Source organism: Mustela nivalis, assembly GCF_964662115.1.
Source record: "Mustela nivalis genome assembly, chromosome: 1".
Classification (NCBI taxonomy): domain Eukaryota; kingdom Metazoa; phylum Chordata; class Mammalia; order Carnivora; family Mustelidae; genus Mustela; species Mustela nivalis.
This window is the reverse complement of record NC_139020.1, coordinates 145,506,023-145,529,841: the sequence shown is the minus strand read 5'-3', so window position 1 is coordinate 145,529,841 and position 23,819 is coordinate 145,506,023. Positions and strand designations below refer to the sequence as shown.

Below are 23,819 nucleotides of genomic sequence, written 5' to 3'. Positions count from 1 at the left end.
GAAAACAAAAAATCCAATCAGGAAATGAGCAGAAGACATAAACAGATACTTCTCTAAAGAAGGCATACAAATGGCCAACAGATACATGAGAAAATGCTTAAAATCGCTCAGCATCAGGAAAATACACATCAAAACCACAATGAGATACCACTTCATACCAGTCAGAATGGTTAAAATGAACAACTCAGGAAACAACAGATGTTGGTGAGAAAGGAGAACCCTCTTACACTGTTGGTGGGAATGCAAACAGTGTAACCACTCTGGAAAACAGTATGGAGGTTCCTCAAAAAGTTAAAAATAGAGTTACTCTATGACCCAGTAATTGCACTACTAGGTATTTATCCAAAAGTTATAGGCATCGTGATTTGAAGGGACACCTGCACCCGAATGTTTATAGCAGCAATGTCCACAATAGCCAAAATATAGAAAGAAACCAGATGTCCACTGACAGATGAATAGATAAAGAAGATGTGGTAAATATACACAATGGTATATTACTCAGCCATTAAAAAGAATGAATCTTGCCATTTGCAACAATGTAGATGGAACTAGAGTGTATTATGCTAAGTGAAACAAGTCAGTCAGAGAAAGACAAATGCCATATGCTTTCACTCACATGTGGAATTTAAGACACAAAACATGATTGTAGGGGAAGTGAAGGAAAAATAAAGTAAGACAAAAACAGAGAAGGAGGCAAACCATCAGGGACTACAGGGAGCAAACTGAGGGTTGCTGGAGGGGAGGAGGGTGGGGGATGGCATAATTAGGTGATGGGCGTTGAGGAGGGCACTTGATGGAATGAGCACTGAGTATTGTAGCAACTGATGAATCACTGAATTGTGTCCCTGAAAATAATGATACAGTGTATGTTCATTAAACTGAATTTAAATAAAAAATTTTCAAAAGTAGTATCAGAGGAATGTAATTGACTGCAGAAGGCCGACAGCTCAAACCACCCACTTCCTTCCAGGCTCAGCTCTAAGCACCAATTTCCAAGCCCTATGTTGTCTTCTTTACCTCGCAGTGTACCCAGCTGCTCCTATATGCTGTCCCTGACCTCAGGCTGGCTGGGTATCATGTGTTCCGAGAAGCACAGACACCAGCCCTCCTGGGCAGAGTCCCAAAGCCAACAACAGAGCGTCACAGCTTAAGGAATATGGACACCATCGAGTCCAACTGTACAACTGCCCAACAGACAGGGAAAGTGAGCCCCAGAGAAACTGAGGGACTATAATCCGTGTACAAAAATCTCTGGGACTGAGTAGGTAATTCTTGGGAAGGATTTCTACATAGAAATGTACATTCTTTCAATAAATTTTTACTGAGTGTCTGCTGTGTTATCACCAGCTGGGCTATGATGTGAGGGATCCTCAGATGAATAGGAAATAACTTCTGTCCTAGAATAGCTAACTAGAACTGAGTTAGAAGGGTTGCAGAGTAGGAAGGAGAAAAGAATTAAACAGAACATTCATATATATTGTGGGCAAGAGAGCACTGGTATTGGAGCCAGATGGCCCTGGTGATTCCTATCAACTATGTGATTCCGGGAAAGTGACTTGCTCTCTCTGAGCCTTGGCAGCCTTGTCTTACAAAATGGGTGTGATAACCTCGCTTTGCCTACCCACAGAGAAGACATCTGGAGAACTCTAACATGTAATGTAATATGTGGTTGAAGACATCTTAATAAATGAATAAATACACCGATTGCAAACAAATATGTATGTACCAAGGCAAGGGACTGGTACATGGTGGAACGGTCACACACACCATCCCTTCCTCTGCTGGAAGCAGCCCCCTCCCAAAGCCCTGACCACAACACCCTGGGAAGAGGTACAAAAAGAGAGACAGGCTGGGTGGCTAGAAGGGATCAGCCGGTGGGGGTAGCACAGAAAGAGGAAATGGAAGAGGTGAGATGAGCAGAATTTCCTTCCTGTTTTGCCGTCAATGGAGCATGGTAGGAAGAAGTTGGTCTGGCGTGAGACTCTGGCGCGACGTCTATTCAACGTGAGTAAACATGGGTGTTACAAGAACTTCTAAATTGGAAGGCAAGTTTGCAGTTTAGAAATTCCAACTTGGAGAACCTAGAGAGAGTCCAGACTGACTCTGTAATGGGCTTGGCTCAGAAAGGGATGAAGTTTGCCCAAGGAAGACAGAAAATAGAGAGAAAGGGACGGAGAGTGAGGCAGAGCTGGAGGCAGGGCCAAATGGTGGCTCTTCCATCAGAACCCCAGCTTGTCAAGTGCTGGCCGAGCTCTGTCAGCAAGTCAACTGCCCAGCTCCCTAGCCTGGGCTCCATGAGTAGCACCAGGCACTGCGTACAGATGAACAAAAACCCTGACTATGAGGAATTTGCAGGCTAGCAGGGAGACAGACTTTCCCCTGGACAATATTTCCTCTACAGACAGGAAGCTCAAAGCAAGGCATCAGGGAGGGCTGGAGAGATTGGGGAAGCTTCTGGAGGGGAGATGGGCCTGGAGTTTGCTGGTAGAGGACAGGAAGGGTCAGGCTGCCGGCAAAAGTTTCACGGATTCAAGTCCTCAGCTGACAATAGAAGCAGGTGTTTTGAAAATGTGATGTCACTTTTTGCTGTAATACTAGATGCGGTCAATGTGTTAAAATTGTGTGTTAGGAATGTGCGAGAACAGTATTTTAAGGTCTGTATTCTGAAGTTGAAGCAACGTGGTCTCCTGAAGGAGAGTGCCCTGTGCATCTTGGCTGCCTGGCTTCAGAGGCTGGGGTCTGCATCCTTCCCAGGGCAAATAACCCTTGCACATCTTAAAATGCAAGAAAATGAGGCAGAGCCTTCTCCTCCCAGCCCACTTCAACACGGGAAAGTCCCTCTTGTCCTTAGGAAGTCTGTCGTGCAGTAGTGCCAGGTTGTCTTTGCTTTGGCCGCTCTTGGGATCTGTGGAGAACAGCTGGGAACTAAACCCCAGGAGGAGGGTGCTTCCTCTGCACCAAGGAACATGGTAAAGTGCTGCCCAGCTGTCTGCTGCCTGACTTCTCGCTGGCGGCTATATCTGCGCTGGGCAGAGAAGAGTGGGTCAAGGATGAAAAACGCAGGACATGTGAGGTCTGAGCTGGTGCTGCTACTGGGACAGGCCTGGGTGGGTCTATGGAGGGCAGGATGAATTATGGAAGAGCCTACCTGGCAGGGTCAGCCCTTCCTGGAAGTCCCTGACCCTGGAACCATGACTGACTTCCCGTGGCTGGGACCTGTCCGTTTCTTTGCTGGGAAAGTGCCTCAGTGAATTCCCCAGAAACTTGGCCCTTGGTGCAAGGGCTCGGAATCTGCCCTGCACACAGGGAGTAGGTGACTGAGGGGCTGTGGCTGGAAATCCAGCTCAACAGGAAGCAGATGGACTGAAGTATTTCGAAAGAGGATGAGACAATTAAATAGCAAAATTGATGATGATAATAATGGAATAAATTTAATACTCCTGAGTCCATAACAATATACATAAATAAATTGAGAGAAGGGCCAACCCTTTCTTACGGTAAAGTCCAATTAGTAAATGTTAAAAAAAAAAAAAAGATGTAAACCGTGAGAGAGATTTGCTGGGTAAGAGGTTATAGCTCCCTGAGCTGGAATTTTTGACGCAGGCATACAAACTGGTTTCATTTTGTAATGTTCCTGGATAAATGGCTGAGTCTTGCAGGTTTTGGCATAGTTTTACAAGATAATTATTACTGGTACTGGCAGAGGGTGAAGCCAGCCTTCCAGCTCAGGGTGAAGCCAGGGTTACCGCTCAGGCAACTGGTTCGAGCAACAGCATGGCGGTTCCTCCCTTTCTGGCTAGAAGTGTGATGGTGCCCCAGATGGAAATGCATGCAACCCTTCTAGGGACACCCAGCTTCAACTCTGGTCATGCCTGAGGAAAGCACACTTCTGTCAGAAAAGCAAGACGAGGACCCACTGGAAGATCAAAACTTCATTAGAATATTGAGGAATTAAAGAAGGACTTCATGGTGAAAAGCGAGGAACTCTCCGACTCTCATGAGTTGCCAGTGGCAGCCCTCAGATGCAGTTCACTCTAAAATCCCAGAGGAGCCCCCACTGAAGCATGAGGTTCATTAAATTACCCAACTGTCATATTAATTGTCTCCTGTTTTGTTTTTGTTTTTAAAGATTTTATTGTTTTTTTTTTTTTTTGAAACAGAGAGAGAGAGAGAGAGAGAGAGAGAGCACTAATGGGGGGAGGGGAGGAGGGAGAGGAAGAAGCAGGCTCCCGGCTGAGCAGGGACCTGGATGCAGGGCTTGATCCCAGGACCCTGAGATATTGACCTGAGGCAAAGGCAGACAGGTAACTGGCTGAGCCATCCAGGATCCAGGTGCCCGTTTTTGTTTTTGGGAAAAAAAAAAAAAATCTTCCAGGAACGTCCTGAATTCTATATGTAAATAAATACGAATCTCTAGGACTTAAATGTGACTGATGTGCTGAAATGCAATGTAAATAAACTTTACCAGCACACACACACACACACGCACGCACGCATGCACACACACACACAAGAATTATGGAAATAGAAAAATCACTGTTTGGCAAACAATACAGTAATAATTGTCAGCACCATGGATGAATGAATATTTATGTTTATGGGCAAAAGTTCCTCCCCACAAGCTGCTTATTAATTACGAAGGAATAAGTGGTAATTTTATGGTGAAAAAACCTGGCAGACACCATCTTACCGGGTGATTAAAGTTAACACTGCCAGTAATGAGACATATTGAAATCATATACCTCTGGTACAATGTCCACAGAAGGACACGTCGCTTCTGTGGGGTTCCTACCTAAAATACATAACTGTAATTTAACCTTGAAGAAGTATCATACCAAAAGTTAGCGGTGTTCTACATTCCTCTTCAAAACTATCAAGGTCATAAAAGACAAAACAAGATGGAGGAACTGCCCCCGAAACGGAGCAACTGAGGAGCCACGACGATCAAATGGAATGTGGGAGTCTGCTTCAGATCTTGGACCAGAGTAAGGACATCAGTGAGAGAGCTGGCGACATTTGAATAAGGTCTGTAGAATGGTATCGTGTCAATGTTCATTTCTTGGTTTAGATCATTATACTGTGGTTCTGTGGTTAACATTAGGGGAAACTGCCTGACAGGTGTATAGAAATCCTGTGCACAATTTTTGCAAGTCTAAAAATTATCTTAAAATAAAAAATTTGAATAAGGTGGTGGGGGGAAGAGGAAAGAGCCTAGATTCTAGAACTTAGCTCTTCTACTTCTCTTGAGAGACTTAATACAGAATGAAAACAAGACAATCTTTAAAGGTTATCCATCGCCAGCGGGGAACCAGGGCTCTGTGGCTTCTGTTGGCTATCTCCCTATTCTTTATCCTTCCAGCATTTATTTGGCCTGGAGAGACTTGGAGACCCACTCAGTTGGAAGGTCCTTTGCTCTCCTCTTTTGGGGTGAGAACCCATCACAGTTTGACCTCCATGCTAGGTGGCCTGTGGACCCATCTCTCTGGGGACATTTAGTTCTCATCATGACAGTCTGAAGAAGACAGGGTCCCCACCTCCAGTGCAGATCTGAATACAAGGCACAAAGAGGTGAACCCACCATCTCTAGATCACACATAGGTACACACAGCGCCAGATTCAAGTCTGACTCCAATGCCAGTACCTGTGACCACCAGGCATTATTCTGTTACTGCTTAATTCAGGTAGCGACAGCAGGACCAAGCTCCTGTTGTGTATCACCCTGGCCGTGGGGGTGGAGCTGGAGGTGGCTGAGATGTTGCCCCCAGACCACAGGTGCTGTCCTGGCAGAGAGTTACCCTCATACTGGCATGCCTATAGCAGGCAGAATGTCACACACGCACACATATTCAGTGAGTTTCTGCTCTTGCCTGGCCCTAGTGTCAGGCTGGTTAGTCAAGTATGGTCCTTGCCCTGGGAGTTCCTGACCCAGGAGGAGAGTAGACATATAAACAGGCAGAGATACATGCTGTGATGTGAGTCCTAGAGGGAGAAGGGTGGAGGAAGAGGGAAGATGGTTTGGAAAGTCCAGGAGATGAGAATATTCCTGACTCTCTGGGGAGGCAGACACGGCTCTGCTTGGTGGGAATTTTGGCTGGAAGAGATGTGGGGGAGGGTGGTAGTCAGATGGTGCCGGAGAGGTGTCTGAGATCAATGCAGCTGGATGGAGTTGGGAAAGGCTGCCAAGCAAAGACCTGAAGGTCTGGCCTGGAGCTGTTCATCTCCTTGGTGCAGCAGCCCGGGAACTGGTCCAGAGAGGTGTGGTTGGGGAGGAGTATTTTCTAAAGTCATTAGATTGTCTTGGGGTGGGGGGAGTTGCTCCTTAATGAGGAGCGGTCCTTTGGGCTTGACTCCTTTCCAGGGAGGGAAATAGGCTGCGGCAGGCGTAGAGGGATGCCCTGTCCCCGCCTTAAAAGCAGGATGTGTGCAGGGCTGATCCCAGAGGGGGAGGATTCATACTCTCTCTGCACTTCTCTGAGGAAGCAGGACCCGGGCGCTGCTGCTCTCCTCCTGGGTGAAGTTGGACACCCCCAGGCAAGTGGGTCTGGCTCTGGTAGGTTATAGCCATGGTGGGATTGGGCTGGGCCCTACCCGGGGGGCTACAGAAAGGGAGACTGGGTCCAGTGGCTTAGAGAGTGGCCACAGGTGTGGGGAGAGGGAAGTGCGAATGGGTCAGATGGAACATTCTCTCTAGGGCAACTCTTGGAGCAATTGCCTCAGCAGCTGCGGAGTGAGGCAGTCCGCTGACCCCTTTCGCCTTGACTCCAGCTCTGAGAATCTGCTTTGGTGGATTCTGGAAGTCCCTGAGAGTTGGTATCAGACAACTGAGTACCTCAGGCATTCCCTTTCCTCCCTGGGCTTCAGGTTCCCCATGGAGACAGACAGGGATGGTCTTTAAAGCTCTCCCTCCCAGGACTGAGGTTCCCCAGCGGTGCGGTCTTCTTTTGCCTATGTCTGCACTCTCTCCTTAGACCCCGTTGTTCTGCCTCAGACAGTCTCAAGATTTCCTCTTATCCATCCTGGGCTGAGCCAAGTGTTATTTTGGGGCCTGGAAGGGAACCAATAGTTAGGTGCCAGACACTCATTTGATTATTTTAAACACTCTGGGAAGGAGAAATTTGCTAGGTAAGGCTCAGAGAGGTTAAGTAATTTGCCCAGGGTAACTCAGTCATTAAGAAGTGGGCTCATCTATTCTGTTTATTCTTCCATGCCGCACCATGCCAAGTGTCCCACCCTCCCTGCGGGTAGTGGAGGTGGTGACTTGTTTCATTCTGAACCAAGCAGCATGCTGAAATAGAAATGCAGAGAGCCCTAGTGGTAAGATTTCAGGCAACAATGAAAGAGACAAAGGAGAAAAAAACAAAAGTGGTTCAGGAAAGACATGAAAATCATACCTTCCTCTCTAGCAGCAGCTCCTTCAAGAGTTGGGCTCTAAAACCACTTCATTTTTATTAACTGAAATAAGCTTTGGGAGGAGGGGTTGCCTTGTGATTTTATCAATGTCACAAACATCCCCAGTCCCTGGTAAGAGCCAGGAAACATTGAGTAATGTGGGGTCCCAGGGAGCATGGGGAGCAGGCGGGCCTCGCATCTCCTAGGGAGCAGGAGTAAACTTCACAAGCCCTTACGCCCTGCAGGGGACTGAACAAAGGCACTCTCTTCCAGCCAGGCTCTGTGATTCCACAAATCCAGGGAGGTGTAGTGCAGTGGACAGAGCTCCGGACATGAAAACAGACAAGATACACCAAAATATTCCCGAAGAATATTCCTGGAAGCAGTCAGCCTCTTTTCTATTTTTTTCTCTTATATTTCCGCATTTTACATTGCACATATGTTACTTCGGTAATCAGGACAAACACATGCTTGAAAAGTAAAGAGAGAGAAAGGGAGATCGTGCCATGGTCCAGGGGTCCGCAAGTCAGGACTCTGAGGTCAGCTGTGCCTGACTTGTGGTGTGGCTCTGGACTTCCTGAGGAATCAGGGATGTGACACCTGCTGCTTCTACTAAGGGACCCAGGACGACTTGCAAGGAGCAGGCTTAAGAGTCTGGAGAGGTAAGGAGCCCCGTGTAAATGTCGAGACCCAGTTACTATTGTTTCCACTGTGTCTTATACATCACAATGAATCCAATAGCAAGGAAGCGGATCATGAAGAGGGCAGCCGTGCCTTCCCTGAGTTTGAGATCAGAGCTCCCAGCAGTGGAGCTCCCAGTGTGTGGTCCAGGGCTCTGGCCCTGAAGCTGCTGCAGGGACTCCATTTCTGACCCTGTAGCACACTTGCCAAGTGTCCTTGGGCAAGTTAGTCCCCCTCTCTGAGCCTCAGTTCCTCATTTATAAAATGAGAATAATAAGGTTGTTGGGAGAAGTGAGTACATTAATACACAGTAAGCTTGGCAGAGGGGGACTTTCTTTGAGAGGTAGTATGACTTAGTGTTGAAGAGCATGGACTCTGGGAGAGGGGCCTGGGTGGCTCAGTTGGTTAAGTGTCCGACTCTTGGTTCTCAGGTCATAATTTCAGGGTTGTGAGATCCAGCCAAGCCACGTGCTGGGCTCCTCGCTCAGCATGGAGTCTGCTTGAGATTTTGTCCCTCTTCTTCTGCCTTCTGCCCTTCTCCCCAAGCTCGGTTTCTCTCTCTCTCTCATAATAAATAAATAAATAGATAAAATCTTTTTAAAAATCTGGGTTTCAGTTCCTGAATCTACTACTCACTTGCTCTGTAATCTTGGGCCAGTTCCCTAACCTCCCTGTGCTTCAGTGTTGTTGGCTATAAAAGGGGGCTGATAATAGTATTGAACTTCTATAACTTCTGTAAGGTAAATGTGAGGATTGAATAAGTCAATACAAGTAAAGCTCCTTGCCTCAGCACCCGGAAGCCGGTGTTTGGACTCTATGGTGTTAGCTCTAACTCTATAGTGTTACAAAGATTGCACGCCATTTACTCCTCACAAAATTCTTTTCTGTGAGTACTCTTTTATTTTATGGGCCAGAAGATAGGCTTGTGCAAGTCAAGGGCTCCAGGATGGAAGCCTTGACTTTGTGTTAGGGGTGGCAGGGCCCTAAGTTCAAGCCCAAGGGCCTTCCAAACCAAGCAGTGAAGCAGAGACCCAACTGAGGTCATGAGTTCTCTCCCAGTGTGCCGTTCCTGAGACACTAGCTTCTTTCTTCGGGTCCTCCTTGTATGACTGGCATTTCCTTTCCCTGTTTTTCATTCACGTACCATCAGCCCCCCAGCCTCTTCCATGCAGGCACCCCCAAGCAACAGTCGCAGCCTGATCGGTCACTTCATCTCTAGGCCCCATCCTTCACCCGTGTCTTTTAATGAGCAAGCCCAGACTCAGCCTGCATTCAAAGCCCAGCTCTGTGATTTAGTAGCTGTGTGGCCTTGGGCAAGTCCCTTAGCCTCTCTGTGACTAACTTTCCTCATATGTAAAATGGAGATGACAATAGCACCTGCCTCCAGGAAGAAATGCATGGAGCTCTGAGAACAGAGCCTGGCCCAACATAAGTGCTATGGAAGTGGTGGGTGTTTATCACTGTTGTTGAAATTGTCACATAGGCTCACATAGGCAGTAAGGTTTAACATCTGGTGTTTTCTCAATCCCAGGGGTAAGAAAATAGAATGATCCCCAGCTGTGACCAGTTCACCCAAAGGCAAGTATTCCCCTATGTATGTCCCAAGGCCAGAGCACTTTCTGTGGTTGGAGAGGGCGTCACTTCCTAACTCCTTGCTTCAATTTTTCCAGCCACAGCTAGGCCAGAAATGCAGAATGGTAAAACCAGATTTATAGGCAGAGGGAGCCCATCCCAAGCTGGGCCAGGGTGGAGTCCTGGCCTTGGACTCCATCTCCATCCCAGTCCTCCCAGAGCAGTTAGGGGAGCCTCCTGAGGGAGGAAGCTGGGGGTGGTCAGAGGGCACATCCTGTGACATTGGTCCAGGGAGGCTGTGCCAGCTGGAGACAGCACTTGAACGTGGCTCAAGGAGAGCAGTGGGCCGGATGTGCTCCACGGCTAGGGGCTTCCAAAGCCGCGGTGGCAGGGCTGACCCAGGCTGGGGAAATGCCTCACACAAGGAGGGTCTTGGCTCTGCTGTGTCCAGGGCACCAGTGGGGGGGAAGGCAGAAAGCCAAGCAAGGCAAAAATGTGGTGGGAGAAAAAGGGATAAAGAAAGGTGACGGTACTGATTAAGTCCATGGTCACTTGCTGAACGCCTCTCCGATGCCAGCCCTGTGCTAGTGAGTTCCAACCCCTGCCTCACAGAGAAGACAAGCCAGTCTCAAAAGGTGACTCCACTCAAGGAGACAGGCACCGAGGCTGAAGAGTGGCCTTCTGTGAGAGCTGGGGGTTAGGGCAAGAGTTACACTAGGCTAGCAGCCTGAGTAGGCTTCTGGGAGGGGAGAATTGGGGTTGCATTTTAAAGGATATGATTTCTAAATTGTAAGGAGGCCAGCATAATTATTGTTCACTAGGAGTGATCTCAGATGCTATTCTTGGTTTTACATTTTGAAAGCTGGTGTGGCTTTTTGGGGCAACATTTGAGCTTGTTTATTTGTTCACTAGTCATGGCTGCACGGGGGCAGCGTGCTCAGTACGGCTGGGCCACGGGCCACCTATACGTGACTCTGTCCCAAGGGCCCTTGGCTAGAGAGAAGGGCAGCTACAGGACTGATGTGGCACGTGGAGGAGAACAGGTGATGGAGACACAGACAGGGTCAGAGGAAAATGGACAGGGGTAGGACAGGCTTCATGGGGTCTTGATCAGGGGCATTCCAGCAAAGGTTTAATAATCAGCTCTCAGGGATAGAGGTGGTGGTGGGGGGCATTTGCAAGAAGGAGAGGAAGCTCCAATTTGTAGCATTTGCAAGGGTAGAAATAGCCTCCCCATGATCAATTTCAAGCTACCAACTTAACATCCCCAAATGAGGAATTGGTTAATTCTACGATCGTTTGTTGGATGCCTCCCAGATGTTGCATAACTGGCTCTCACAAGCCTGTGGGAGCTGTTCTAGCATATTAACGACTTTGGATATTTTCTGCCACTGGTTACTAAGGTCAGAAGTCCCGCTACCAGAGGCCCATCCTTCAACTTCAGGTTTGGCCATACTGAAAAAGGGAACTAGAGGGAAAGGGTCACCCGTTCTACCTTATATTGTTGGGGCAATCCAATCCTGGGTCCCTGATTTGCTGATCTGAAGCTGGGGGCAGTGGGACTCCACCCACTCCAAGCCTCAGTTTCCTCATCTAGAACATGGGAATCATAGTAGTATTGCTTCCCAGAGCTATGGTGAGGATTAAAAGAGAAAATTGCATCCGGGTGTTCAGCTCTTGGAAGGAGCTCAACTAACATCATTGCCTTCTTGCCTAGATGGACATAGCAATATCCTCTCTCTTGTTGCCTCAACTGTGACTTCTCTGAGAGGTCCAGGGAGGCGAGCTGTAGATCCTCAGGAGGAGACATTACTCTCCGGCCAGAGATTCTTGCTGAGTCAAAGCTGGAGCCAGCCCAGGCTGGCAGCCTCAGGAAGTCACAAAGACCATGACGTTACTGCTCCAGAGACAAACTGTACTTTGCTTTTGTGCCCTTGGCTCCATTGCTGGGGAAGCTCTGCTCACCTCACCTTTGTTTTCCCTCCTCTTTAAATCCTCCTTCCCCATATAATTCCCTAGATTTCCCCAAAGGTTCCACAACAGAACTTCATACTGCTAATTCATACCAGCATGCATATAACTGATACCCTCCTTTATTTTTTTCAAGGTATTGCTGGATAAACCAAATGAATTCAGGCATAAAGAAAAGTGAACACAAAAAACAAAAACCCCAGTGAATCCAGAGGAACAGGTAGGTGTGAGTTGACAGGGACCTGAATGACAGGCTGGAGCATGGGGTTCATGGTCTCAGAGTTCAAGGCAACCTGGAAAGATTCCCAGAGTGAAATATCAGGAGGCCAGAGGCCATGAGAGGGAAGGGAACAGTGTTCCAAGGGGGAAGGAACCTTGTAAAGGTGACCTCGGCCTGCCTGGAGCCTGCTGACCCTGACTTCTGGCTTTCATCAAAGCAATCATCAGACCTGATTGTTTGTTAAAGAGGGGACTTTGAAAAACCAGGTCAGGATCAACGTCAGTAATGCTGGCTGGACCACAAGAGATGGTGTTTAGTTAGTGACAACCTCTAATGAATAATCCCTAATCAGGCCCAAGTGCAGAAGAGCTCTTACTCCTCCCAACCCCTGTAGCTCATGGACTCCAACACCAGTCATGGTCCTTACTGCTGCCTAGGAAAAGGAGGGGCTCAGGGACAGGAGACCCCAGATGCAGAGGAAGGAAATGGAGGAGGAACAGGAAAGGAAGGCATGAGGCAAATATCCTGAGGCCAGTCCAGAGCCCAGCCCTAGATAAAGCCACCCAGGCTGAACTTCTAGACAGACCTAGGGCATGTGTGTGATTTTCCCCATTTGGCAGATGCCATTTGATAGGAGCCCAAGGGTGGTGCAGAGGTTCACTGAGCAGGAGGACTCAGGGGTTTCCCTGGGAGACTTTCTGTCTCGGCAACATAGTAGATTTCCATCAGCTGTGAAGTCCAGGTGTCGTGGATATAGGCTGCGTCAGCTGAGGCCCTGAGTCATCAATTTTTTCAGAGTTCTTCCTGGGCAAGGGGGTGGGGGGGGGGAAGAGGCAAAACTTCTACCAGGAAGGATTGGGGCAAATGTTTGCAATGTATAAGTAAGAAGCTAAATCCCTACCAAAAAATCTTATAAAATGAGAATCCCACCCATCAAAACAAAGAACTCTTTGGGATGCCTGGGTGGCTCAGTTGGTTAAGCAGTTGCCTTCGGCTCAGGTCATGATCCCAGCGTCCTGGGATCGAGTCCCACATCGGGCTCCTTGCTCGGCAGGGAGCCTGCTTCTCCCTCTGCCTCTGCCTGCCATTCTGTCTGCCTGTGCTCGCTCTCTCCCCCTCTCTCTCTCTGATAAATAAATAAAATCTTTAAAAAAAAAAAACTCTTCACAGAAGACATACAAAAGGGCATTGAATATATTAAAAAGTTCAATATCTCTTGAATCAAAGAATAACAAATAAAGCACAGAAGTGCAAAGTGGGCTTGATTTGTATTTCTTGATTTATGAACCATAATCACTAGCCTATAGGCTCCACTCCAGAGGCCATGCATGATTGCTTCCTTGAATGACGCTTTTTTATCTCCTACTCTTTCCTCCAAAACCCTCTTCTTCATTGGCAAACAATCTAATGTGTTGAACATGAAGTCTGTCTCCTGGAACACAGAATGGAAATCATCACAGATTCTTATCACTGGCACATATGAGGCTCTCTCTTAAAAATCACTTATTTTATTTTATTTTTTAAAGATTTTATTGAATTATTTGAGAGAGAGAGAGACGGAGAGAGAATGAACAGGAGGAGGGGAAGAGGGAGAGGAAGAAGCAGACTCCCTGCTGAGGAGGGAGCCTGATTGGGGGCTCAATCCCAGGACCCAGGATCATGGCCTGAGCCAAAGGCAGACCCTTAACCCACTGAGTCACCCAGGTGCCCTTAAAAATCATTTTTAATAATACAATTAAAACCTGGGAAACCACTGCTCCAGAGGGAACTAACTTGACCATAGACAGTGACCTGCCCTCCTCTCATGCCTCCAGGTTCTACCCAGGCAGCCCCCATCTTGAATGCTGTGCCTATCAGTTCTCTGCTTTCCCTTTCATCTCTTTGAACTCTTCAAAGTATTTTTGTTTCATTTGTTTTAATTCTATTAAACGAGTATCATGTATGCATTTTTATGGGACTTAGAAATGTTGGACATATTCAAATGGCAGTAAGGAGGTAGAGATTCTCAGGTGGGGGGGGGTGGGGGGTGAGGAAGGAATCCGAGGTGTCTCCCACGTTGCAGTCCTAGGTGACTGAGTAGTTGGTGGTGCCACTCAGTTAGAGAGACTCAAGAGAGGAGAAGACACTGGTGGGAAGACGATGGACTGAGTTCTCAACGAAGCAATAATTTAAGCTAACATTCAATGAGTGCTTACTCTGTTCTGGCACTCTTTCCGTAGTGTGAAGTGCTCTACAAGATTGATCACATTTAAGCTTCACAAGAACCTCACGAAGCAGGTGCTGTTATTAGTAGTATCATTTTAAATATGGAAGAATGGGGATATGGAAAGTTTCGTAGGTTCTGAGTCTCTCAGGAAGATGGACCTTGCCTTTCTGCTTCAAAACTACATATATTGGATAAAATGTTTTTATTTTTAAAATATTAAATATTTGTAAATAAAATACTGATATAAAACTAAATTTTTAAAATAAAGTGTTTTAAAAAATAACAAAAATAAGGGAAATCCTTAGGTGATAGAAGTCGAGAAAATTGAAAGTCAGGGTGGACACACACTAGATATTTATGCATAAAATAAGCCACTGAAGAGAAGTGCTTGTTAAAAAAAAAAAAAACCATAAGGGGGTGCCTGGGCGTCTCAGTGGGTTAAGCCTCTGCCTTCAGCTCAGGTCATAATCTCAGGGTCCTGGGATCGAGCCCCGCATTGGGCTCTCTGCTTGGCAGGGAGCCTGCTTCCCCCTCTCTCTCTGCCTACTTGTGATCTCTCTCTCTGTCAAAGTAAATAAACAAAATATTTTTTTTTAAATAAGGCACACAAAGAAGAATAATTATAAGGCATACATGAAGAAGAGTATGGAGAGATAATACATAGGTGAACCGGTATCCCCTAAATAATAAAGAAAAATCTGAGAGACATTACCAGTTCTTTCAAACGATGAAGGAGAAAATAAAGAAGAGAAGCCATAATGGAAGAAGGGAGTCTTATGAAAACACCTGAGGTTAAGCCACCCACCTAGGGTGACATCGCTCTAAGTAGTAGACTCAGGCTCCCCACACTTGTGCTCTTCCTCACTAGCTTACAGGTACTGATGTCGATGTGAAGAGTGTGCAGGGCCTCCCAGAGCAGTAGCAAAAGTGGGTTTGGAGAACGGTAAAGAATGCCTGGTTTCATCTTCTTTCTCTCCCACCATACTCTGGCCCACAGAGCTCCAGAACTGGGCGTGTCCTCTCAACATGGCCTCCACCACCTCCCCTCTGCCGCCCACCACCGAGGTTGCAAGTTCTGAGAACAGCAGCTCCTTCTATGACTATGAGTACTACCTGGACCAGGTGGCTTTCATGCTCTGCAGGAAGGATGAGGTGGTAGCCTTTGGCAAGATCTTCCTGCCAATCTTCTACAGCCTGATCTTTGTGCTGGGTTTGGGCGGGAACCTCCTCCTTCTAGTGGTCTTGCTTCGGTATATACCTCGCAGGCGGATGACTGAGGTCTATCTGCTGAACCTGGCCATCTCCAACCTCCTGTTTGTGGTGACACTGCCTTTCTGGGGCATTTCCGTGGCCTGGCATTGGGTCTTTGGGAGTTTCTTGTGCAAGATGGTGAGCACCCTCTACACCATCAACTTCTACAGTGGCATCTTCTTCATTAGCTGCATGAGTCTGGACAAGTACCTGGAGATTGTCCATGCTCAGCCCCACCACAGGCTGAGAACCCGGGCCAAAAGCCTGCTCCTGGCTGCCACGGTATGGGCTGTGGCCCTGGCCGTCTCCATCCCTGACATGGTCTTTGTGCAGACACATGAAAACCCCACAGGTGTGTGGAACTGCTATGCAGATTTTGGGGGTCATGCGACCATCTGGAAGCTCTTCCTGCGTTTCCAGCAGAACCTCCTGGGGTTTCTCCTTCCGCTCCTTGTCATGATCTTCTTCTACTCCCGCATAGGCTGTGTCCTGGTCAGGCTGAGGCCCCCAGGCCAGGGCCGGGCTCTAAGGATCGTCATAGCTCTGGTGGTGGCCTTCTTTGTGCTGTGGTTCCCGTACAACCTCACCTTGTTTCTGCACTCACTGCTGGACCTGCAAATCTTTGGGGAATGTGAGGTTGCCAAGCGGCTAGACTATGCTCTGCAGGTGACCGAGAGCATCGCTTTCCTTCACTGCTGCTTCACCCCCATTCTCTACGCTTTCTCCAGCCGCCACTTCCGCCAGTACCTGAAAGCTTTCCTCATCACTGTGCTCAGGCGTCATCAGGCACCTGGCCCAGCACAGGCCCCACTGTCCAGCTGCTCTGAGAGTAGCAGGCTCACAGCCCAAGAAGAAATGACCGGCATGAATGACCTCGGGGAGAGGCAGGCTGAGCTCTCCCCCAGCAAGAGTGATATGGGGGAAAATTAAGCCTGAGTGACCATACCACAGTCTGGCGAGAGTGGATGGGACCTAGCTCTGCTGGGCATCCACCCAAAGCTGTCTTACCAAAGGCTTCAGGGACCATGTTGCCACACCCTGTGGTCGTCCAGGAAACCAGACTCTCGTGCACGAATTGCTAGAGTAGCTTCCCAACCGACTGCTGTGCTTCTTGTCATCATGCTCTCCTGTCATCTGATCTGCACCCACAGGCCAGAATGATTACCTCACCCGCAGCCATCACTCCAGTCTTCCTCAAAGTACCCCAGATTTGCCATCCACCATTTGGCTCCCTTCCCTGGAGCTGAGCTGGGGAAGAACTGCTGCAATATTGTTTAATGTCACAGTGTTGTTGGTGGCTCCAAGGGTCCGGGAAGCAGGAGGGGTGGGAAGGGTTCCACTACAGGGGCCTGGGGAACTTCCCTGGAATATGAGGGTTGGCAGGTGGGAGGCAGAGTGAACACGTGTTCCCAATAGTCCAGGAGGATCACCCTCCCTCTGCTTCCCATGTCCCCTCCCTGAAGCCTTCGGGGGTCCCTGGGGCCTGCACAATCAAGTCTAAAGTCTTTGTCCAGCTTCAAGACTGGAGCTTTCACAAGGAGAATCCCATTTACCAGCTTCACCTTATACTCCTCCTTTACTTCTCATTTCCTGGACACCAGGCACCCCTTGTTTCTTTTCTTTTTTCTTTTCTTTTAAGATTCTATTTGTTTATTTGCAGAGAGAAATCACAAGTAGGCAGAGAGGCAGGCAGAGAGAGAGGAGGAAGCAGGCTCCCCGCTGAGCAGAGAGCCCGATGTGGGGCTCGATCCCAGGACTCTGAGATCATGACCTGAGCTGAAGACAGAGGCTTAACCCACTGAGCCACCTGGGTGCCCCACCCCTTGTTTCTTACACATTTCCACCTCCCTGTTTTATGCTTGCCCACTCTCTTGTGCAACAGGGGTCATTTTTCAGCCAGCTGTCCTCTCATCCTTGTTCTGTAATGGAATTCTGCTTGCTCTGGAAAACCACTTGTTTTTCCCTCTGCCTTGTGCTTTGGGTGGCATTCATGTAGATCACAGGACTTGGGCCATTTCCAGCCTTACCTTTCCCTGGCATGGTGATTCATTTAGGATGGGCACAGGACCCAGACAGAGCTTGTGAAATGCAGCAACTAGAACATGCTAGAACAGAGGCATAAGATTGAAGCCAAGTGGATGTGTGGTGTGTGTGTAGGGGGGTTCTCCTTCATCAACTCCAAGTTCAGAGGGTGAGGTGATAGCCCAGTTGAGTGTGCAGACCCCGAGGGCAGTGTGGAAGCGCTGGGATCCAGGCATGGCCGAAGCTCATCCCAGTCCTGGACCTGACAGTTACACGAACCCATATATTCCTTCACATGGGGCTGTTTTGTCACTTGCGGTCTGATTCCTGGCTGATCTGCCCTGCCTAGGTGCTTCCCTCTTCCTGTCTCCAGTGGTTAGCATCTGTCCTGGCCACTGAAAACCTTTCCCCAGGGAGCCCCTGGCTCACAGTACAACCTGACCTGAAAATCCAGCACAGAGCCTGGCAGGCAGTAATGCATGGAAGGAAACTTACAGGCGGATAGACTAGGGGAGATCACAAGAGATGATCTTGTGATCTTGGAGATGCACAAGAGATCAGGGACCTTGCCACGTACTAAATCGGTATCCCCTGTGCTTAAGCCAGTGCTCAGATGTAACAGAGGTTCATTGAGCATTTTTAAAGTGGATGGATGGGTAGAGAATGGACCAGGTGGTCAGTATTCTGTATTCTGCCGTTCTTTCTTCTCTCTCCCCGAGCTTCAGATGCTCTAGTCATGGCCCCTGTGTCATGAGCAGGGCTGTCCCCGGATGTTGCCAGAGTTGACTCTGCTATGCTTTGCTTTTCCCGTCCTCCATCTCACTCAACTCCTGTGCCTTTAGTTCTCTCTCCCAAGGCCCTAGATTCCCACTGTCACAAAGGACTCTGAGCTCCCATGGTGCCCTAGGAAACGGAGCTCTGGCTCTGAAGGTGCTGACTTGTTTGAGGATGTGGGGGATGCAGTTCTACTTTAGAGCTCCTGAAATCTGCCTCAGGACCTCAGGCCTGCACACAGAGCAGCCTGACTGCACTGACAGGGTCTAGCGATCCAGAGTCTCCGACATTGCATCCATGATGCACAGATGGAATGGGACAAGGTATGCCAGCACCTGGCAGGGCTTGTCCCTAGCACTGGTGTGTGTGTGTGTGTGTGTGTGTGTGTGTTGCTGTGTGGGCTGTGCATAGTACAAATGGCTGTGTATGTGGGTCCGACATGAACATGTCACTGTGTCTGCATGGGCCTGGGTTTGTGCCCATGGGTTTTTTGTGTGTTCTCATGTGTCTTCCTCTAGGTGTGTAGGTGTGGGTATGTGCTCTCTGCAAACAGCGGGTGTATAAGAAGGGATGTGAAGCCTGTGCCCAAGGAGAAGGAGAAGGGCTGGCTACAGGTAACATGTTGATCCCTCTCACTGTCTTCCTTACCATTGACTGCTGCTGACCATGTTGAGGGCTCTGACTACACACAGACGGCACTGGTCAGGGAGTGAATTGGAGGTGGGCTCTCACAGCCCAGGCCAGGACAGAGCCCCCTTCATCCTGACCATACCTCCCAGCCTGGACATTGGTTCCTCCTGCTGCTCTTTCTTGGGAAGGAAAGCTCCCAGGATTCTCTTGGCCCTCAGATTCCGCGACGCAAGACGGACTTTTCCCCTGGCTGACCCAGGAAGAAGGACAGGCACGGCTCTGCCTGGGAGCAAGGCTGCCCACCCTCTACTCTGTGAAGGTGTGAGGGTTTACAGCAGTTACTACCTATGGGGGTGGTGGTGGAAACAACCAAACCAAACCAACACAAAAACCTCTTTTCTTTCCCAGATGCCTGCAAATCTGCCACTGGCATGTTACCCCAGATCTCATTCTGTTATAAGCTATCGTCACAGTATACACATTGTGGGCTATTCTTTGAGGGAGAAGAAACTGGTACAGAAATGAGGATTGCGGGGTCAGGTCTGTTGTGTCAGAATAGGTACTGACTAAATGTATCCTTGGGGGTCTCAGTCTTCCTATTGCCTCAAGGCCCCTGGTAGGGAAGGAAGCGTAGTTTTCATAGAGAGTGTGTCCAGCCCTTGTGCAAAGCATATAGGACTACAGTTGCCATGGGGCCCTCCCTTGTCCTTGGGTAGGCATTGGGCTCTGTGCACACACTCTAATCCTGGGTGCTCACTGTTTCCCGGGAGGCTGTTGTTATGGTGGATATCCATGACTGTGGGATGGTACACTTGTATTCATCTCAACCTGACCTATGGAGGATTCCCTTGGTCCCAGGCATACCCTCAAACATGAAGTTCCTGGGAGATCTGAACGAAGTCACTTAGAGTTGAGACCTCTTGACTCAATGGACTTCGGCCCTCCTGTCAGGTCCCTGGTCCAGATTTCTCTGGGTGTGGGGAAAATGAGGGGATGCAGCACCTAGGTCTGGGCAGGGCCCAGGACTGTGTGAAGACTCTGGGTCTTTGCCCTGATCCAGCACAGGGCCTGGCTGTGTGGAGAGCCAGGAGAGGCTCGTTGGTAATCTCTCCGTCATGGCTCCCAGCCTCTCAGTCCCTTTCACCTTCTTCTGTGTTCCCCATGTCATTTTTTTCTTGTGCTCCTAGACCCTTGTGGAATAGGAGGGAATATTCTTCCTGAATATTCCTCCTGACTGGTTTGAGTTCAGTTAGCTCAAGGCAGACATCATCATTTAGAGGCAGCTAGACCCAGAGAAGGGCAGACTCTGGCCCAGAGTCACATAGCTAATGGGGACAGACTCCTAACTCCAGCCCCAGGCCCTACCTGAGTTGCTCTAACAGCCTGTTATCCTGGCAAAACTCTGGACAGAACAGCCAGCCTCAAAAAAAAAACAAAAAAAACAAAAACAAACAAACAAAAAAACAACCAAAAAAACGGAAGTGATCAGTCATAGATGTGGGATAGATGAGTAAGAGAGAAGCCCCAGTGGGCATCCTCACAGGGGGTCTATGCTGCCTGGCCCCCCTTCTGCAGGACCTTTGGTTAGTCCCCACAGCATCTGCCCCTCCTGTCCGGGGCAACGCTCAGCTCTGGCAGCCAGCAACACACTCTCACCCTCTCCCAGCCCTAGTAAGCATACCTGGCAATGGGACTGCCATCATTTCTTGTGCCAGAAAGCTGAGTGAGGTCAGGGAAGGGAAGGAAATGATTCGAGGACATGAAGTAAAGTAGCTGAGATGGAGTCGATTTTCTATCATTTAATCTCTATTTGGGGAATTGGGGATCAGAGACAAAGTAATAAGACACCAAGCCCTACGAGCTCCAGTCTGGGGGAGGGAGCAGGACACAGAAATTGAAGGCACATAACAGATTTTCTGTGATGTAAACTGTGCTAGGGGAGCCTCAGGTGATGGAGTCCATTTCTGGCCAGAGGATGGGAGGGGGGAGATCCAGGAAGATTTCTACCTGTAGCTAATGGTTGGTCATTAAAGCAAGCAACTCTACAGACCATTCCACTAGAGAAAGTTGGCAATGTTGAATTGTGCTGGATTGAAAAGTTGGGGACCAACTCTGGCAAAGTTTAAATGTTAGGTGTGTGGAGGAGCCAGAAAAGTGAGAGAATGACAATCAGGCATGAAAGGTTTGGAGAAAGGGCAGGGTGAAGAGAGGGCCAGTCAGGCGTGGTGTGGAGAGATGCTATCACAGGGAAGCTATCACAGGGAAGTGGGGGTGGGGAAAAAGTTTCAGAGACACTGTAAGGGCTTGAACTGACAGAACTGGAGCCTGACTGTGGGTGAGAGCTGGGGAGGTGAGGATGTCATCTCTGTGTCTGTCTTGGGGGGATAGATGCGTGGTTATGTCTTGAGGAGAGACAGACAGGGAAATCCAGAGAAGGACGTGGTTCAGGGCAGAGGTGGGGGACAGATGCTGAGTTCTACGTGAGCCAAACTGAGTCAGAGGGTCTGTGGGACCCCAGTGGGGAGGATGAGGATCTGGAAGTCAGAGAGGGCTCCAAGCTCAACACTGGTTGAGGAAACCAGAGGAGGGACTAGGATCATCCTGGGGTGGGGTTGTGGTGGGTCCCCACGGAGTGGGGACTCCTTGAATAACTCCCATCTAAAAGGCAACATGTCTCCAGACCTGCTCTATCCAATTCAGGAGCCACTAGCCACACATGGCTGCTGAGCACTCAGAATGTGGCTGGTCTGACATGAGACATGTTACAAGGATAGAAAGTACATGCCAGATTTTGAAGGCAACACAAGAAAAAGAAATGTAAAAATATTTCACTAATATTCTTATATTGATGACATATTGAAATGCTAATATTTTGGATATATTGGGCTAAGTTAAATATATCATAAACATGAACTTCACCTGTTTCTTTTTGCCTTTTTAGAAGTGTGTCAACTAGGAAATTAAAAATTACACACATGGCTTGCCTTCTGTTGTTCTGGATGAACTTGAATTCCACAGGATGTGGAATAGGCATTGAGGAAAATAATACAGTGAGATTGAAGGGTGGAGGGTAGCATTTGCAAGGGGTTATCATGGCTCACGATAACCCATTTCTGTACCACAGGATTTGTCAAGGTAGGCATTCTTTCCAAAACTAAGTTTCCCCTAGATAGTTCCCATTCCTGTGGACTTTGTATGTGGGGGCTTCTGCAGAACCCACTCTGAGAGACAGTGATTTCAAGAGAGATAGATAAGCCTATCAAGTAGCTAGAGAAAAGCCAGAGAGCTAAGGAAGGCCACGGGCACAGAGAGGTAGGAGATCCCACAGAACCCGAGGGAAGTGGGGTGATTCAGAAGGGCTGGAGGAGGTGGAGATCCCAAGGGAGGTCTGGAGGCCAGGCTCACAGCCACCTTGCCAGGGCTCAGTTGATAGGTCGCAGGCGGTAACGGAAGGGCACCTCGTGGCTGGGCTGCATGGTGCCAAAGCCCCAGCGGCGGGGGTCCACAGGTGGCACAGGTGTGTCAGGGTCCACGAGCTCCATGTCAAAGTACGTGACCATGATCAGGACAAAGAGCTTCATCTCATTGATGGCTAAGAACCTTCCAGGGCAGATGGAGACACCTGAGCCCCAAGGCATGGTATAGTGGTGGATCTTCTTGCCGGCTTTGTAGAAGTCCACTTTGCGGCTACCATTGGAGTCGAGGAAGCGATCATACTTGAAGGCAGTGGGCTCCGGGTGGATGTCAGGGTCCATGTGCACTGAAAGATAGGGGAAAAGGGCCACAGTGTCTCCACATCGGAGCTGGTACTCCTGTCCGTTGGCCATCTTCAGGACATGGTCACCGTGTACCACCCTCAGGAGGGTGGGCGCAGCCCCCAGGCGCAGCGTCTCCTCCAACACACTGTCCAGCACTGGAGTGCGGTGTAGGATGCTGACGTCAAAGTCGAAGGACTGCTTGGCCTTCAGCTTGGCCTCCCCCAGGACTTGGGTGGCCTCCTCCTTCACAGCCTGCATGGCTTCTGGGTGCTTTAGCAGGAACAAGAGTGCCCAGAAAGAGATGGGGCCCGTGTTCCCCTGGGAGGCCCAGAGCATCATGAAGTTGAACTTGTCCTGCATGGCTGGAGCTACTCCCTGCTCCCTCAGATACTGAAGCATGTAGGATATCCAGCTGCTGATGCCATTCTTTTCCAAGTTTTGCTGCACGGACAGTGTCCTGTAGAAGAGACGCTGGAGCCGGCCCACTTGTAGCCACTCCCGGGGCCCCAGCAAGGAATAAACAAACCTGGGGAACAAGCGGTCAAACTTGCGGAACTGGACAAACAACTCCTCGGCCTGTCTCAAGTCCTGCTCCTGGTCCTTTGTATAACCGAATAAGCTCAGGTAGCCAGCCTTGAACAAGATGTTGTAGCAGAAGTGGAAGAGGCCGTCTTCACGCCAGCAACTAGCATCCGGACTGTGGCTCATGGGCCGCAGCATGACCAGGGACAGCCCGTGCAGCATGGTTTTGTTGAGCTCTGCCAAGCCATCCCCCATGAGGTATTTGGTGCTGGCTGAGTGTATCATCCGGTAGTCTCCTTGCGCCGACTGGTACCCAAATACCTTTAGCACCAGTTTTTCTGCATACTCCACAAAGTCTAGTTTTCTCTGTGCATCCTTGAGGATGGGGCCAAAGGAGAGGGGGTCCATGACAAAGGTAAAGTACTGGCCACCTAGCTGCACTGTGAACACATCTCCATGCTTGGCCCACATGTGCTTCAGGAATTCAAACATATTCTTCCGGAAAGCCATGGCATGGCCCAGCCAGGGTATAGGGCCTTTATCCAGAGGGGGCTCCTGGGGCCTGCGTTGCCGGGGTAGCCCCAGCAGACACAGGAACCCCACGGTGAACACCAGCAGGGCTCCGAGCACCAGACCCCAGAACACCATGCCTGTGCCCTTTCAAGTTAAGCTCTGGACACACTGTTCTCTGTGTGCCAGAGAGCTTTTAAGAGGCTGTGACAAGTTAGGGATGAAAAGGTCTGTCTGCCTGGACCTTGCCCTATAGCTGTAAGTTATATTAAATAACCCTGGGAGCAAAGTGTTCTCTTCGATTTAGCACTTG

The 23,819-nt window shown here is 49.1% G+C and overlaps 2 protein-coding genes across 8 annotated transcripts; one reads left to right on the top strand and one right to left on the bottom strand.

Moving 5' to 3' along the window:
• Positions 1–1,940: 1,940 nt before the first annotated feature.
• On the top strand, positions 1,941–21,694 carry ACKR2 (atypical chemokine receptor 2). Of its 7 annotated transcripts, XM_082692033.1 has the most exons (7): positions 1,954–2,004; positions 4,879–4,985; positions 5,360–5,427; positions 7,663–8,051; positions 9,602–9,648; positions 11,750–11,833; positions 15,037–21,694. In XM_082692033.1, exon 7 carries the CDS (start codon positions 15,066–15,068, stop codon positions 16,218–16,220), a length of 1,155 nt encoding a protein of 384 aa, XP_082548159.1. In that variant the 5' UTR covers positions 1,954–2,004; positions 4,879–4,985; positions 5,360–5,427; positions 7,663–8,051; positions 9,602–9,648; positions 11,750–11,833; positions 15,037–15,065; the 3' UTR covers positions 16,221–21,694. The 7 variants fall into 7 exon arrangements, with proteins under 7 accessions (XP_082548161.1, XP_082548159.1, XP_082548160.1 ...); XM_082692034.1 differs by lacking the exons at positions 1,954–2,004; positions 4,879–4,985; positions 5,360–5,427 and adding an exon at positions 6,417–6,550 and having other exon boundaries at positions 7,848–8,051; XM_082692035.1 differs by lacking the exons at positions 4,879–4,985; positions 5,360–5,427; positions 7,663–8,051 and having other exon boundaries at positions 1,941–2,004.
• CYP8B1 (cytochrome P450 family 8 subfamily B member 1) lies at positions 20,001–23,741 on the bottom strand. Its single transcript, XM_082692028.1, has one exon. The coding sequence runs from the start codon at positions 23,642–23,644 to the stop codon at positions 22,139–22,141; it is 1,506 nt and encodes a 501-aa protein (XP_082548154.1). The 5' UTR covers positions 23,645–23,741; the 3' UTR covers positions 20,001–22,138.
• Positions 23,742–23,819: the final 78 nt, after the last annotated feature.

Excerpts from the sequence above, each read along its gene's own strand:
- ACKR2 (XM_082692035.1), top strand. The coding sequence starts at position 15,066 with ATGGCCTCCACCACCTCCCCTCTGCCGCCCACCACCGAGGTTGCAAGT.
- CYP8B1 (XM_082692028.1), bottom strand. The coding sequence starts at position 23,644 with ATGGTGTTCTGGGGTCTGGTGCTCGGAGCCCTGCTGGTGTTCACCGTG.